The sequence below is a fragment of the Herpailurus yagouaroundi genome, unplaced genomic scaffold, assembly GCF_014898765.1.
Source record: "Herpailurus yagouaroundi ecotype Mexico unplaced genomic scaffold, PumYag 140, whole genome shotgun sequence".
Taxonomy (NCBI): domain Eukaryota; kingdom Metazoa; phylum Chordata; class Mammalia; order Carnivora; family Felidae; genus Herpailurus; species Herpailurus yagouaroundi.
Window position 1 is genome coordinate 13831178 of NW_024412395.1, and position 16140 is coordinate 13847317.

The following is a 16140-nucleotide window of genomic DNA, read 5'->3' on the forward strand; positions in this document are numbered from 1 at the left end:
CAATCTAGAGATTATTATACATTTAAGTGGGAACAACAACAACAACAAAAGGTCCTAAGAATTTGGTTGTAGTGAAGTCTCTAATTCTGGTCAGCAGTTTTGATAATTTTCCAAAATCAAATATGCAATGGGCTATGTACCCAGGAAGAATTGAGTAATAAAAAGAGATTACTGATCCAAAAAAGAAATAAATAAAACTTAAGTTCAAACCCTAATTTTGTCCTGCTCCTGATGTTAGAGATCATATACATGATATATTTTAGTCACAGTTTCCTTGTGTTAAAATGAAGACAATGATATTTATCTTTCATGGTTTCAGTAAGCTTTAAAGGTGGTATCTATACATCCTTAAAATGATGTCCTTTATCCAATAAATAATCTTACTAATTTAAGAAGCTCAATAATCAAAAATAAAAGAGAAACAGTGAAAAGATAACATGAAAATCAATCATTATTAAGCATTTTCCAGAAAGACTATTAGAGAAATGAGAAATGGACCTCACATTTTTCTGAGGGGGAAACTACACTGCAAAGAAATTGACTCATTCAAAGGCTGAATTTAAACACATTATAAACCCTCAAATCATTTCTTTCTCCCTTTTTCCCTATCTGGGCTGAATTCATTCCTAATGACTAACTCAGAGTTGACTGATTTGTTTGGTCATTCATTTATTCATTCATTCATTCAATATTTCCTGAACACAGATAAAGCCCGTCACTGTGTTAAGACAAAACCATACAAAAGGAGTTCTTATAAACAAGGAGTGTACAGTTAATAGAGAGCAAATAAAATATTGTAATCTGTTGTGGTTACATGGTACAACAGAGGTGAGCACAGAATATGAGGAAATACATCTTAAAATGTTAAGGAGAACTTTTCCAGTTGTTTAAAAAAAAATCAAGGTGCTGGAAGACTGTAAAAAACACAGAGGAATGATTGGGAAGCTCCTATTTTGCAGAATAAAATAGTTTTTTGTTGTTTGGTTGTTTTTGTTTGCTTGTTTGTTTTTTAAATATCCAGAGACTGAATCTCTACTAGGGGTAGAGTGCCACATTTCCAGATATGGATCACACAAAGTTCACTCTAGCATCAGAGTGGAAAAGCAACTTAGAGCAGATGGAACAATAAAGTACAGAAAAGGAAGTGTAGGTAGAGAGCAGTGTAGCAGATTAAATTGACTCATCCAGGGGCGCCTAGGTGGCCCAGTTGGTTAAATGTCCAGCTCTTGATTTCAGCTCAGGTCATGATCTCATGGTTCATTAGTGAGATGGAACCCTGTGTCAGGCTTCACACTGTCAGTGGAATTGGTATTCTTGTTCTGCCTCTCTCTCTGCCCCTTCCCCTGTTCATGCATGTTCTCTCTCTCCCTCCCTCAAATAAACTTAAAAAGAAAGAAAAGAAAATTAAAGAAAAGAAAAAAGAACTGACTCATCCAGATATGGTGTCTGCCTCTATGGGGCTTCAGAAAGAGTGTGGGCTCTTGGACAACCCCATTGGTTCAAAGATCAAGGCAAGACACTGTGGTCCCATGAGCATGATATTATTCAAAATTATAAACAATATCCATTGTTTGTTGAAAGTGTGTTTATGAAAAAAGCAATGATGTTATCTTGATTGTGGGACATGCATGGCTATATAATTTCACTCACTACATCTGTATCACTTAATTATATCCTGCTATTTAATGGAATAATTATACAGAACAGAGCTGACAAACAGCTCACTTCCATCTAGATGACCATGTTGCAGTGCTCTGATATGCATAACACTGATTGATGAAACTCTAGATAAAAATGAATCATGCTTTCTAGTTAGAATGGCTTAGTGTGAAAACTAATAGTGATCATGTCACTTGCTTTCTGGACATCATCCATTTATTCACTCAATATGTTTTTGTGGAGTGACTCTTACTCCAAAAGCTAACCACTAGGAGGCATATGGCATGTGTAAAGATTTTTTTATGTTTTCTTAAATTGTTTAAATATTCCATAAACCATTCTATGAATTATTTCTCTCAATATTCACTTCTAGACTGTGGATCTTCCTCCACAAACCTTGGTCCAAAATCTAGTGAGAGTCAGAAATTTCCTAAATAGTGTGTAAAGACATCCTGACAAAAATTAGAGTAAACTAGAAAAGTGACCATATGATTGATATGATTCAAGATATTTGGAGAGACTTTGGACAGAAAGCTGTGGCTGTAGGAGGAAACACAGATTTGGAATTGTAATAAGATACAGACGGCTGGATAAGGAGGGTGAAAGAAAGCTTCAGGAACATAAGACTTGATGGATGGCCATAAATTTATTAGAATTTGAAGGAAAATGGATGGAAGAAGAAACAAAGTCATAGAGGCATTCTGGAAATTAATGTAATTTGTTTCACAGCCACTGCCTCCCAGAGTTAGACCTTTGTCAAGTGTAGCATGGATAAGTTGAACATGAAAGAGTAGAAAATGGAAAGGAATAGTGATTTCTTGGCACTGAACGAAACTCTCCAGATCCATACTGCTTCTCTTCATGGATATAGCAAACAAACAACCTTTTCATCTTTAATAATAGTACATCTGTCTGGATTGCTTCCTACCAGGGTCTAGGCATTTAAGTTCATATTTATTTATGTATAAAATAAACATTTATAACTGTAGGCTATCTCCATCCTTAGTTTTGCACTATTAAAAGAATGACAGGGGCGCCTGGGTGGTGCAGTCGGTTAAGCGTCCGATTTCAGTCAGGTCACGATCTCGCGGTCCGTGAGTTCGAGCCCCGCGTCAGGCTCTGGGCTGATGGCTCAGAGCCTGGAGCCTGTTTCCGATTCTGTGTCTCCCTCTCTCTCTGCCCCTTCCCCGTTCATGCTCTGTCTCTCTCTGTCCCAAAAATAAATAAACGTTGAAAAAAAAATTAAAAAAAAAAAGAATGACAGATTAGTAAGTTTTTATAGGATTGTTCTATATGTGCCAGGCATTATGGAGACACATTTAACAAATCTAAAAAAGGATTATTTATTTCAAGATGCCTGTGATCTTTTTATCTTCCCACAGCCACTGGCGTAGTTTTTTGCACATAAAGCAGCATGTAAATGTGTTACACTAAATTATGTATATATGAGTAGAAAATAAGAATACTAAAAAAAAAAAAATTCAAGATGATAAATGCTGAAATGGATATACATGTATATAGTATAGTTATAAAGATGAATATAGACACTGGGTTCTTAAGGGCTCCCTATAATGTTAAATAGAAAGACAGGAGAAAGATAATTAGGTATCCAAAAGGAGAATACAGAATAGGAAAGAGAAGGGTGGTCATGACTCCATAGAGACCACTGTAAATGGAGGTCATGAGATTTATCTGTAGTGGTAATGCTTCTTAGCTTTTGTATTACAGTAAAATATACTGTTACCATTGATTCACTTTTACTTCCTATATCATGAAATTAGGTTTGGGTTTCAGAAAATCTGGCCATACAGAGATCCTCAGAGGACCATTTCTTCCGAGGTTCCATAATGAAGATTTGGTAGAAAGGGAATTCCAAACTGTCAGAGTCTACTTTCTTCAAGGCCAGTCTTCCTTCCAGCTACTCTGGTATTTGCTGCAGCCTGTCTCCAACTAACGCAGTCATCTTAGAATTTCCTGGATGTAATTCCATCTGTACAGGTGAAGAAATGACTTACAGTCTGTTAAGTGCTAGATACACTATACAAAAAAGCAAAAAAGTAGTGACACCAAAATCACCAAATCGTATCTTAGCGTCATTTAAATAATAGTCACTTTATTATTCCTCACTAATCGTCCATTTAGGTAAAAAAAATAAATATTTATTATTATTTTTTTTACAGTGGGGACTCTACTTGTCACTGCAGATACTTTAAGATACTTTTTGAGATACTTTTTGAGATACTTTTTAAGATACTTTTTAAGATACTTTTTAAGATACTTTAAGATACTTTTAAGAAAAAAGATATGCCTTTAAATTATAAGCAACCGGCAAAAACACTTAAAAACTGCTTAAGCCATTCTCACCCATGTAGGTTTCCAAGCATAAATATTTTAGAAATCATCAGCTTAAAACACTATACCACTTTTAAAAATGACATCAAAAAAGAAAAATCCTGGGTTGGTTTAGTAAGTCCTATTTTGTAAAAGTTCTGGGAATTTACCTCTGAAAAACAAGCAGTTTGGATGAAGTAAATTAACATTTAGTATAATCAGCATATATAAATAAAAATACTTTCATTTAGGGGCTCCGGGATGGCTCAATTGGTTAAGTATCCATTTCTTGATTTGGGCTAAGGGCTTGATCTTACAGTTGTGAGACAGAGCCCGTGTCAGGCTCCACGCCCTCTCTCTCCCTCTCTCTCCCTCTCTCTCCTTCTCCCCCAATCACTCTTTCTGTCTCAAAATAAATAAATAAACTTAAAAAAATTCTTTCAGGGCACCTGGGTGGTTCAGTTGGTTAGGCATCTGACTCTTGGTTTCAGCTCAGGTCATGATCTCATGGTTCTTAATATTTGTTTATTTTTGAGAGACAAAGAGATAGTGCAAGTGGGGGAGGGGCAAAGAGAGAGGGAGACACAGAATTTGAAGTAGGCTCCAGGCTCTGAGCTGTCAGCACAGAGCCTAACATGGGGCGCGAACCCAGGAACTGTGAGATCATCACCTGAGCCAAAGTCGGACGTTTAACCGACTGAGCCACCCAGGTGCCCCAATCTCATGGTTCTTGAGTTTGAGCCCCACATTCGGCTCTGTTCTGACAGTGAAGAGCCTGCTTGTAATTCTCTCTCTCCCTATCTCTCTCTGCTCCTCCCCCACTCTTGTTCTCTCTTCCTCTCTCTCTCTCTCTCTCAAAATAAAGAAATAAAACTTAAAAAAAATACTTTCATTTTTCCCTGTATCAACCAAAAATTAGCAAATTCTATAGGCCTGACTACATTATTTTATCTGCTTTTGTAATGAATGTCTATTAAATAATTTCATGGGTGCTGAATTACAATTACATAATTCTGATAATTAAAAAATATTTTCTAAAAGTATATTTTTAATTGTATGATATGTGTAAAATCAAATAGCTTTCAAAGACCATAATACCTACTGGATCATCTTTCTCCTCCATAATTTTTTCATGATCTTTGACATTTTTATTTTTTAAGTTTTTCATTTTAATTCTAGTACAGTTAACATACAGTGTTATATTTTAGGTATATAATATAATGATTGAACAATTTCATATCTCAGTGCTTATTGTGCTAAGTGTACTCTTTAGTTCCCATCATCTATTCCACCCATCCTCCCACTCACCTCCCCTCTGGTAACTACCCGTCTGTTCAATAACTATAAGTAATTTTAAGTATAAATAGTTAAGAGTGTGTTTCTTGGTTTGTCTACTTTTCCCTTTTTGTTTCTTACATTTCACATGTGATTGAAATCATATGGTATTTGTTCTTCTCTGATTGACTTATTTCACTTAGCATTGCCCTCTCTAGTTCCATCCATGTTGTTACAGATGGCAGTATTTCATTCTTTGTATGGCTGAATAATATTTCACTGTGTGTGTGTGTGTGTACACACACACATATATATATACACATCTTATTTATTCATTCATCTGTTGATGGAACTTGAGCTGCTTCCATAATTTGGCTATCATAAATGATGCTGCAGTAAACATAGGGGTGCATATTGCCTTTCAAATTATTTTTTTTATATTCTTTGGGTAAAAACTCAGTACTGGATCATAGAGTAGCTCTATTTTAGTTTTTGGAGGAACCTCTATACTGCTTTCCACGGTAGCTGCACCAATTTGCATTCCTACCAACTGTGTGTGAGGATTTCATTTTCTCTAAATCCTTGCCAACACCTGTTGCTTCTTATGTTGTTGATTTTAGCCATTCTGATAGGAATGAAGTGTTACCTCATTGTGGTTTTGATTTGCACTCCCCTGGTGATGAGTGATGTTGAACAGCTTTTCATGTGTCTGTTGGGTATCTGTATGTCTTCTTTGGATGTCTGCTCATGTCTTCTGCCCATTTTTAATTGGATTATTTGTTTGCTGACTGCTGAGTTGTATCAGTTCTTTATATATTTTGGATACTAACCCCTTATCAGATATGTTGTTTGCAAATATCTTCTCCCATTCCACAGCTTAATTTTTGGTTTTGTTGATTTTTTTCCTTTGCTGTGCAGAGCTTTTTAATGTGGTCCCAATAATTTATTTTTGCTTTTATTTCCTTTACTTTAGGAAACATATCTAGAAAAATGTTGCTATGGCCTATGTAAAAGTTACTTCCTGGGGCACCTGGGTGGCACAGTCAATCGAGCATCCGACTTCAGCCAGGTCACGATCTCGCGGTCCGTGAGTTCAAGCCCCGCGTCAGGTTCTGGGCTGATGGCTCAGAGCCTGGAGCCTGTTTCCAATTCTGTGTCTCCCTCTCTCTCTGCCCCTCCCCCATTCATGCTCTGTCTCTCTCTGTCCCAAAAATAAATAAACATTGAAAAAAAAATTTAAAAAAAAAGTTACTTCCTGTGTGTGTTCTCTTCTAGGATTTTTATGGTTTTGTGTCTCACATTTAGGCCCTTAATCCATTTTGAGTTTCTTTTTGTGTATGGTGTAAGAAAATGGTCTGGTTTCATTCTTTTGCATGTAAGCTGTCCAGTTTCCCAATACCGTTGGTTGAAGAGACTGTCTTTTTCCCTTTGGATATTCTTTCCTGCTTTGTTGAAGATTAATTGACCATATAGGTGTATGTTTATTTGTGTGTTTTCTATGCCATTGATCAGTCTTTTGTGCCATTACCATACTGTTTTGATTACTACAACTTTGTAATATAACTTGAGGTCTGGAATTGTGATGCCTCCAGCTTTGCTTTGCTTTGCTTTGCTTTGCTTTGCTTTGCTTTGCTTTTTCAAGACTGTTTTGGTTATTCATGGTCTTTTGTAGTTCCACATAAGTTTTAGGATTATTCATTCTAGTTTTGTGAAAAATACTAATGGTATTTCAATGGAGATTTCATTAAATCGGTAAACTGCTTTGGGTAGTAAAGATATTTTAACAATATTTGTTCTTTTAATCCATGAGCATGGAATATCTTTCTATTTGTGTTATCTTCTATTTCTGACACCAGTGTTTTATATTTTTCAGAGCACAGCTCTTTCACTTCCTTGATTTAAGTTTTTCCTAAGGATTTTATTATTTTTGGTGTAATTGTAACTAGGAATGCTTTTTTAAATTTCTAATTCTTTTGCTTCATTATTAGTGTATAGAAATGCAACAGATTTCTGTACATTGATTTTGTATTTAGCAACCTCACTGAATTCATTTATCAGTTCTAGTAACTTTTAGTGGAGTCTTTTGGGTTTCTATATATAATACCATGTCATTGCAAATACTGAAAGTTTACTTCTTTACCAAATTGGATGCTTTTTATTGATTTCTCTTGTCTGATTACTATGACTAGGATTTTCAGTACTATGTTGAATAAAAGTGGAAACCGTGGACATCCTTGTCTTGTTCCTGATTTTAGGGAGAAAGCTCTCAGTTTTTCACCATTGACCATAATGTTAGCTGTGAGTATTTCATATATGGCCTTTATTATGTTGAGGTATATTCCCTCTAAACCTATTTTTCTCAGGGTTAGTATCATTAATGGATGGTTTACTTTGCCAGATGTCTTTTTCTGCATCTATTAAAATGATCATATGTTTTTTATCCTTTGTCTTATTGATGTGATGTATCATATTGATGGATTTGCAAATGTTGAACCACTCTTGCATCCTGGGAATAAATCCCATTTGATTTTGATGAATGACCTCTTTAATATATTGTTAGATTCAATTTGCTGGTATTTTGTTGCAGATTTTTGCATCTGTTTTCATCACAGATATTGGCCTGTAGTTCTCTCTTGCTCTCTCTCTTCCTCTCTCTTTATTTTATCTGGTTTTGGTATCAGGGTAATGCAGGCCTCATAGAATAAGTCTGTAAATTTTCCTTCCTCTTTTATTTTGGAATAATTTGAGGAGAAAAGGTATTAACTGTTCCTTAAATGTTTAGTAGAATTCCCCTGCTAACCCATCTGGTCTTGGATTTTTGTTTGCTGAGAATTCTTTAATTACTGATTCAATTTCATTGGTAGTAATTGGTCTGTTCAAATTTCTCTTGCTTTCTGCTTCAGTTTTGGTTTAGGTTATATGTTTCTAGGAATGTGCCCATTTCTTCTAGGTTGTCTAATTTGTTGCCATGTAATTCTTCATAATATTGTTATAATCCTCTGTATTTCTGTGGTATCAGTTGTAATTTATCCTCCTTTCTGGTTTTGTTTATTTAAGTCTCTCTCTTTTTTTAATGAATATGGCTAAATGTGCTTCAGAATTGTTTGGTCTTTTCAAGGAATCAGCTCCTAGTTTAACTGTTCTGTTCTAACCTGAGTTCCTTCCTTCTACTGGTTTGGGGTTTTGTTTGTTCTTTTTCTAGCTCCTTTAGGTGTAAGGTTAGGTTGTTTAATATTTTTCTTGTATTTTGAGGGACTTTCTCTGTATCCCAAGATTTTGGATCCTAGTGTTTTCTTTTTTATTTGTCTCCATGTATGTTTTTCTTTGATTTCTTGGTAGCATCTTATTTAACATCAATGTATTTGTGTTCTTTCAAGAATTTTTCTTGGGGTTGATTTATAGTTTCATAGATATGTGGTCAGAAAAGAAACATGGTATGACTTCAATCTGTTTGAATCTGTTCAGACTTATTTTGTGGCCTAGTATCTGTTCTGGAGAACATTCTATGTGCACTTGAATGTATATTATGCTTTTTTAGGATGGAGTGTTCTGAATGTATCTATTAGATTTGTCTGATCCAATGTGTCATTCAAAGCCAGTGTTTCCTTGTTGATACTCTGTTTGGATGATCTGTCCATTGATGTAAGTGGGGTGTTAAAGTCTGCTACTATTGTATCACTTTTGATTACTTCCTTTATTTTGTTATTAACTGCTGTATTTGGGTGCTGCCATATTGGATGCATATTTATTTGTTCATAAATTTTATGAGAAAAAGAGTATATGTGCAAGCAGGAGAGGGGCAGAGTGTGGGAAAGAATTTTAAGCAGGCTCCACAGTGTCTCACAATAGTGAGATCATGACCTAAGCCCAATCAAGAGTGACTTAACTCACTGAGACCTCAGGCACCCCTCAGTACATAAATAGTTGTAATTGTTATATCCTCTTGTTGGATTGTCTCCTGAGTAATAATATAGTGCTCTTCTCTGTCTTCTGCTAGTCTTTGTTTTAAAGTCTATTTGTCCAGTACAAGTATTGCTACCCTTTCTATTCACATCCATTTACATGACAAATGCTTCCCCATCCCTTCACTCTCAACTTGCATGTATCTTTAGGTCTGAAATGAGTCTCTTGTATGCAGAATATAGATAGGTCTTGTTATTTCATTCATTTTTCACCCTCTGTCTTTTGATTGGAGCATTTAATCCATTTACATTCAATATAATTACTGATAGGAAGGTATCTATTATTATTATTTTTATGGTTATTTATAGTTCTCTGTTCCTTTCTTCCCTTGCTTTCTTCTTTCATGATAACTCGGTTTTCTTTAGTGATATACTTGGATTCCTTTCTCTATTTTTTTTGGCATATCACTGGTTTTTTATTTGTGGTTACCATTTGATTTGTATATAACATCTCTGTATGTAGCTGTCTACATTGAGCACATTTTAGGTGTATGGTATCATACTTTACATCCTTTTATCCTCATCCCTATGAGTTCCTTGACTTATTTTTATAAATATACTTATTTTTACTGCTTTTGTGCTTCCTACTTTCCTTACTCTAGCTCATGGTCTTTCCTTTCCACTCAATGAGTCCCTTATAACATTTCTTGTAGGACTGGTTTAGTGGTCATGAATTCCTTTAACTTTTGTTGGGAAAACTCTTTCTCTCTCCTATTCCTTTCTTGCTGGATAGAATATTCTTGACTGCAGATTTTTCTCTTTCCGCACTTGGAATACATCATGCCACTCCCTTTGGCTTGCCAGATTTCTACTAAAAAATCAGCTATCAGCCTTTTGATGTTTCCTTTTTATGTCTGCTATCTTTTCTTTTGCTGCTTTTAAAATTCTCTATCACTACTTTTCCCAACTTAATTACTATGTATCTGGGTGTGGAATTCTTGGGTTGATTTTTTGGGGGGAATCTCTGCCTAGTAGATCTGGATTTCTGTTTCTTTCTCCAGATTTGGGAGGTTTACAGCTATTATTTCTTGAAATTTTCTGTCTCCTTTTCTTTCTCTTCTCCTTCTGTGATCCATATAAAGCAAATATTATTACATTTGATGGTGTTGTTGAGTTCTCTAAATCTAGTTCCATGTTTGAAAAAAAATACACACACACATCTGCTCAGCTTGGTTACTTTCTATTACTCTGTCCTTCAGAGTAGGATGATCCAATCCTGCTTCATCTTCATCTAGTCTACTATTTATTACATCTAGCATATTTTTAAATTAGTTTAGTGTATTCCTTATCCATAATCGGTTCTTTTTTTTTTTTTTTTTACCTCATTAAGTGTCCCACTAATGTTCTCTACTCTTTTCTCAAGTCTGATGAGTATCTTTATCATCATTACTTTAAATTCTCTATGAGACGTATTACTTATCTCCATTTTGCTTTGGTCTCTTGCTGTAATTTTTTTCTTATTCTTTTATTTGGGACATGTTCCTGTCTCCTCATTTTGTATAATTTTATGTGTAGGTTTTTGTGTGTGAAGGGAGATAGCCACATCTGCACTTGCAAGTAATGTCCGTATGAAGAAGAGGGTCTCAGTGTCCTGCTGTATAGTGTCTGCTGTTCACCAGAACCTGGTGCAAGGTCTTCTATGTGTGATGTGTGAACCCTGCTGTTGTGGCTGAGCTGCTCTTTCCTGCAGCCCAGTCATCTGCAATAGCTTTCTTTGCTTGTTGTGGGCAGTGTTTACTCCCTTGTAGTGTCACTGGACCAGTCTGGGAATGCCTTGGACCTGAGTTGAGTCAGACCAGGCATTTGCCAAAGACATTAGCACCAAACTGCAGGACACTTTCCCTGGTTGTCCTCTGAGAAGATTTCATTGGTGGGTGGGGCATGCAGTCAGACTAGTTGTTGGCCTCTGGCCCACTGCTATGTCTCTGACTGGTGTGTGTGTTTTATCTTTCCCTCTCTCAGGGGCATGAGTCACAGTGGAATGGTGCTGACTATTGTAGGGGCCGCTTTCACGATGCCAGGGCTGCGGCACCCACAGGGAGGGCGGGGGCTAGTAAGCTTTGAATGCTGCCACTTTTCTGTAGGCAGGGCCCTGCAGCACCCAGACTGAGACACACTGTCTGAAGGGGTGGATCTGTGGAAGCTGATAATTTTAAATATTAAAATTACTAGTACCAAAAATAACTACGTTTGTGGTTTCAGTTTATTAAACACTACATGCAAGTGTTTATCCTCCACCAAACACTATGGTGACGTGTCTCTATAAATTATCCCAAGTTATCATCTCCAACTTTTATTTATAAGGAAGCTGAAGCTTGGAAAACATAAGCAATGTATTGGTAAATCTTTGAGCTGAGATTTGAACCCATGCTACCTGACTCTTAAATCAGTAACTTTATTGTACTATCCTGCCTCTAAAAAAAAAAAAAAAATGATTATCTCTTTTTAACAACAGAAATTGTCTTGTGCTAATCTCTTACAAACTAATTTCTTCTTAAAAACAAAAAGTCACTGAGACTAAACCTCATATTGGATACCAAAACGAGCCCATTAGTTTCTCTGACTCAAGACTACAGAGAGAATCTGTAACTTCTGTCTACTTTTTCCCCCATGTGTGACATTATTCTGGAGCCAATGAATACGCAAGTGAGGATAATTTCTTACACATCTATGTGAACAAGTGAGGCATGCTTCACAGAAGAATGCCTGGTGGGGTTCTTTTCCCTGAGAACCCACATCCCCATCACACAGTGAACAAAAAGAACAGCCCCTTTTTGAGATATGACTGAGACAGAAGACAGGGTTAAGATTTTTTTCTTTTTTGTTTCATTTTAATGCCTTAAATATTTTCATATATTTTAATGCCTTAAAATATTTAATGCCTTTCAAATATTTTAATGCCTTAAAAATTTATTTTCAATAAATCACACATGAAATTCAATTAGGGATTGAAAACAGGTAGTGAAAGAGAAGAGACCTATAAAAGAGCAAATAACAACCTTCTCAGCAAGCCACCAAGAACTTTCAGGGCCTTCTGGTTATTAGGGACAAAGGAGAACCAGATGGGCATGACAAACTAGATGAGGTCAAGGCATTAACATTAGGAATAGATACTGGAGTGTGGGAAAATATTAAGTATAATATTTTCTGTGTTTAGCTGCTTAAAATTAAGTGACAACTTGTTTCTATTTACTAAAGAATCTAAATAAAGTCAATGCAATCTGTATACAAATAATGAACTGTAATCAAAATAATTAAAACAATCATACGTGCATGACACTTTACATGTTGTATTTCATTTAATCTAAAAAGCAGACATAACAGGTAGGCTGTACTTTAATGCTTGTTTTATATTTGGAGAAACTGAGTCTTATATGAGGTTAAGTAACTTGCTCAAGGACACAGCTAATACATGACAAAACTGGAACTTGAAGCCAGGAGGTTTGATTTCACAGACTGAATACTTACCCTCTATATTAAGTAGTCAACAAGTAATGTTATTTTCATTTCTCTTTTCCTATTAAGGCTCTGATATAATTACAGACCATTTTAAGCATTGTCATAGCAATATTCTGGCTGGTTTCTTAATAAGGAAAATAATAACTCTTGAGAATGAAATGCTACATCTATATCAGTTTAATCAACCATTACATGTTATGGGCCTCTGTGCCTAATGCTATATGTCAAAGTATGATCTCACAGAAAGTATGAATGAATTCAATTCCAAGTTGGAAAAAACCTAAAAGGTTTTCTGAGCATGGGGGGTGCTTCCTGCTGGCCATGAAGCCAGGAAGGAAAACTGGCAGGAGTGATACAAGTATAAGCATTGTGGTTTCAGCAATGGAAGAAAATGTTTCCTCAATGTTGCATAAGCAACTGATAGAGAGCATAGGTCCTAACTATGACAACATAGATGCACCTTAAGGACATTAAGGACCTAAGTGAAATAAGCCAAAAAGTCAAATACTTCATGATTCCACTCTCATGAGGCATCTAAAATAATCAAACTCCTAGAGGCAGAGAGTAGAATGGTGTTTTCCAGGGGAGGGGGAAATGGGGAGTTGCTATTCAGTGGGTATAAAGTTTCAGTCATTGAAGATGAGTCAGTTCTAGAGATGTGCTACGCAACACTGCCTATGGTTAACAGTACTGTGTGCTTAAAATTTGTCAAGAGAGTACATCTCGTATTAAGCAGTCTTCCAATAACAAAAAAATGGCTTTTATGAACCCAGCATAACTTTGATATGACAAAAATATCACAAAGAAGGAAAACAATAGACCAATATTATATACGAAAACAAACAAAATGAAAAAGTGAACATAGGGCTTGAGTAATTGCTAAACAGGTATCATAAACCAAACCATATGTGTCACTATTCCCAGTAGTAACATCGAATTCAATTTGAGAGGTAAGAAGTAAAAACAAATTACACATCCCTGCATATTATTTAGTGGTGGTGTCCTTGACAAATCCATACCACTGACAGCTGCCCCAGTTAACTACACACATAGGACTTCTTTTGCTTTTTAATCAGAATGCTGTCGTGTGAGGCATATGAAAAATTATAAAGTCTTTCTATTCCTTCATTTCAAAAACAAATGAAATACTTACATTATTAACAGAAGAGCATACTGGTTTCGGTCCGTAAAATCTTTGGGAAAGGACAACTGTAAAGGAAGTTCTTTTAAAGAAAGAGCAAAATATTAAAGATGGAGAGTCATTTACATGTAAAACTATGATTCATAGAAAATTGTTGTTAAATAACATAGCATGCACAAAACTTTACCATAGTCATCAATATGAAGCATTTTAATTTCTGACTTCACTATCTTCTTCTTCAGGATAGCTTCCTTCAGCATAGAATTGCTTTCCAATATAAAATACTCTATAAATCAAAAAAGTTAATTTAAATAACTAACTACTATGTATTGATCAGGAATAAGTGCAGCACAACAAATAATTATCCAGTGATTGTCATTTGCTAAGCACTGTGTGAGGCACTGATTAAACTCTTTAAAATTCTTCTCCTTGTAGAGTTCTACAAGTTTTCTAACTGACTTTTCTTATTTCAGTGAAATTTTGTCCACATGCCCTATTCTTGGAATTAACATTTACATCTTCAAAATGCAAATCTGATCATGGTCCTACTCTGCTTAAGAATATTTAAAAGAATTCAAAGTTATCTAGAACCCAATGAGATGATGTTTACTATGCCCAGGCATAGTAAATAAAATATATAAATAAATATAGTAAATAAAATAAAATATAAAATTATTGGAAATATCAGGAAAATATTACCCACGATGAGTAAAAAATCCAGGCAATAAAAATAACCTAGAAATAATACAAATGATATAATGGATTGAAAATAACATTAAAATAGAGAATATAATTCTATCGCTTGTGTTTATTAAGGTGAAAAAAAAATAGGCATGAGGATCTTAAGGGGATATATGAATGAAATTTAAAAATAAGACAAATTAGAGTTCTAAGGATTAAAAACAGTAAAATCTGATATTCATAAAAACTATAAAATCTAAAATGAAAAAAATAGTAGGTGGGATTAGTAGCATAGTAGATACTGTAGAAGAAACAATTAGTGAATTTGAGACTATGGAAAATAGACAATGTAAAAAATAAAAAATCAAAAAACAAGTTGACAAACCATGAAAAGAACATCAGCAACTTGTTGGAATTTTTATTGATACATTAAATCTATAAATTTATTGGAGAGATTTCACATAGTGAGCCCTCTAATTCATAAGTATGTATGTATATCCACTGAGCCTTTAAGATCTCCCAGCAATGATTGTTTTTTTTCATTTTAGGGGACTTTCACATTTTTATTAGATTTATTATTGGATATTGTCAGATTTCTTGTTACTTTAAATGTTTTGAACTATTTTCAAATTTTGCATTGCATTGTATTTCATAAAACAGTTGATTTTTGTGTATTATAACTGTAACCATGAAAAATTCACTAATTGCTAAAAGTTTTGTGAAAGTGTCTCAATTCCATATTTTTGTTTGGTTTGTTTACAGATATATCTTCGGCAAAGAAAGATAGTTTTCTACTTATATTTCTTTTCTTCCCTCATTTCATTGGCTAAATAATACAGTGATGCATAGAGGGGTGAGAGTGGACATTCTTCCCCAATATTGGGGGAAAGCAATCAGTCTTTGAATATTAAGGATGATGTCAGTTGTAGGATTTTTGTAGATTCCAATTCATCTTATGAAGAAATTTCTATTCTTTCTATTTTTAATTTATTGTTACTGGTTTTCATATTTATCAATTTTTTTCTTCTAACCCTCAGCATTAACAGTAAAATAAGGCGAATTACATTGATTGATTATTGAATATTATAGCAATCATGGATTCTTCAGGGACCCCAATGTACTCATAATATTCTTTTACAAACTGGTAGATTTTACTTGCTGGTATTTAGTTAGCAAATTTTGCATCTATATTCATTAAAAAGGTCTTCCTCCCTCCCTCCCTCCCTCCCTCCCTTTCTTCCTTCCTTGTTTTTATTATTATTTGTCCTTATAATGTTTATGCTGGATTTGGAATTTGGAATGCTGGCCTTATATTTTCTGAGATTTTGTGTAAGCTTGGTATAAATGTATTGAATATTGCACAGAATGCACCAGTGAAGGTAACTGGAATTTTCTTTGTGGGAAGAATTTTTTTAGTAGATCATGAGATATTTTTATATTGTACTTACCCTGCCTGTTTAGACCCATTTCATCTAAAATATGAAGTTTACTGCCTTAAGATTACTTATAATATTCTATTATTATCATTCTAATGTGTGTAGGATCTGTTATTAACATTATGTATTTTGTTAATGAAAATGATGAGAATGTACATTTTCTTTGGTGACTGTACAGAACTTTATCAATTTTATT

At 34.7% G+C, this 16140-nt stretch overlaps 1 protein-coding gene and 1 long non-coding RNA gene across 4 annotated transcripts in view; one reads left to right on the top strand and one right to left on the bottom strand.

Moving 5' to 3' along the window:
* LOC121030458 (uncharacterized) overlaps positions 1-16140 on the top strand; it is a 67198-nt gene that overhangs the window by 38268 nt on the left and 12790 nt on the right. The gene's annotated exons all lie outside the window — the stretch shown is intronic.
* DPP10 (dipeptidyl peptidase like 10) overlaps positions 1-16140 on the bottom strand; it is a 1330293-nt gene that overhangs the window by 31122 nt on the left and 1283031 nt on the right. For all 3 annotated transcript variants that reach the window (XM_040474884.1, XM_040474883.1, XM_040474885.1), the window contains exons 18-19: positions 14015-14113; positions 13840-13909 (exon numbers count right to left, since the gene is read on the bottom strand). In XM_040474884.1, coding sequence (XP_040330818.1) covers positions 13840-13909; positions 14015-14113 — 169 coding nt within the window. The remainder of the gene's footprint in view (positions 1-13839; positions 13910-14014; positions 14114-16140) is intronic.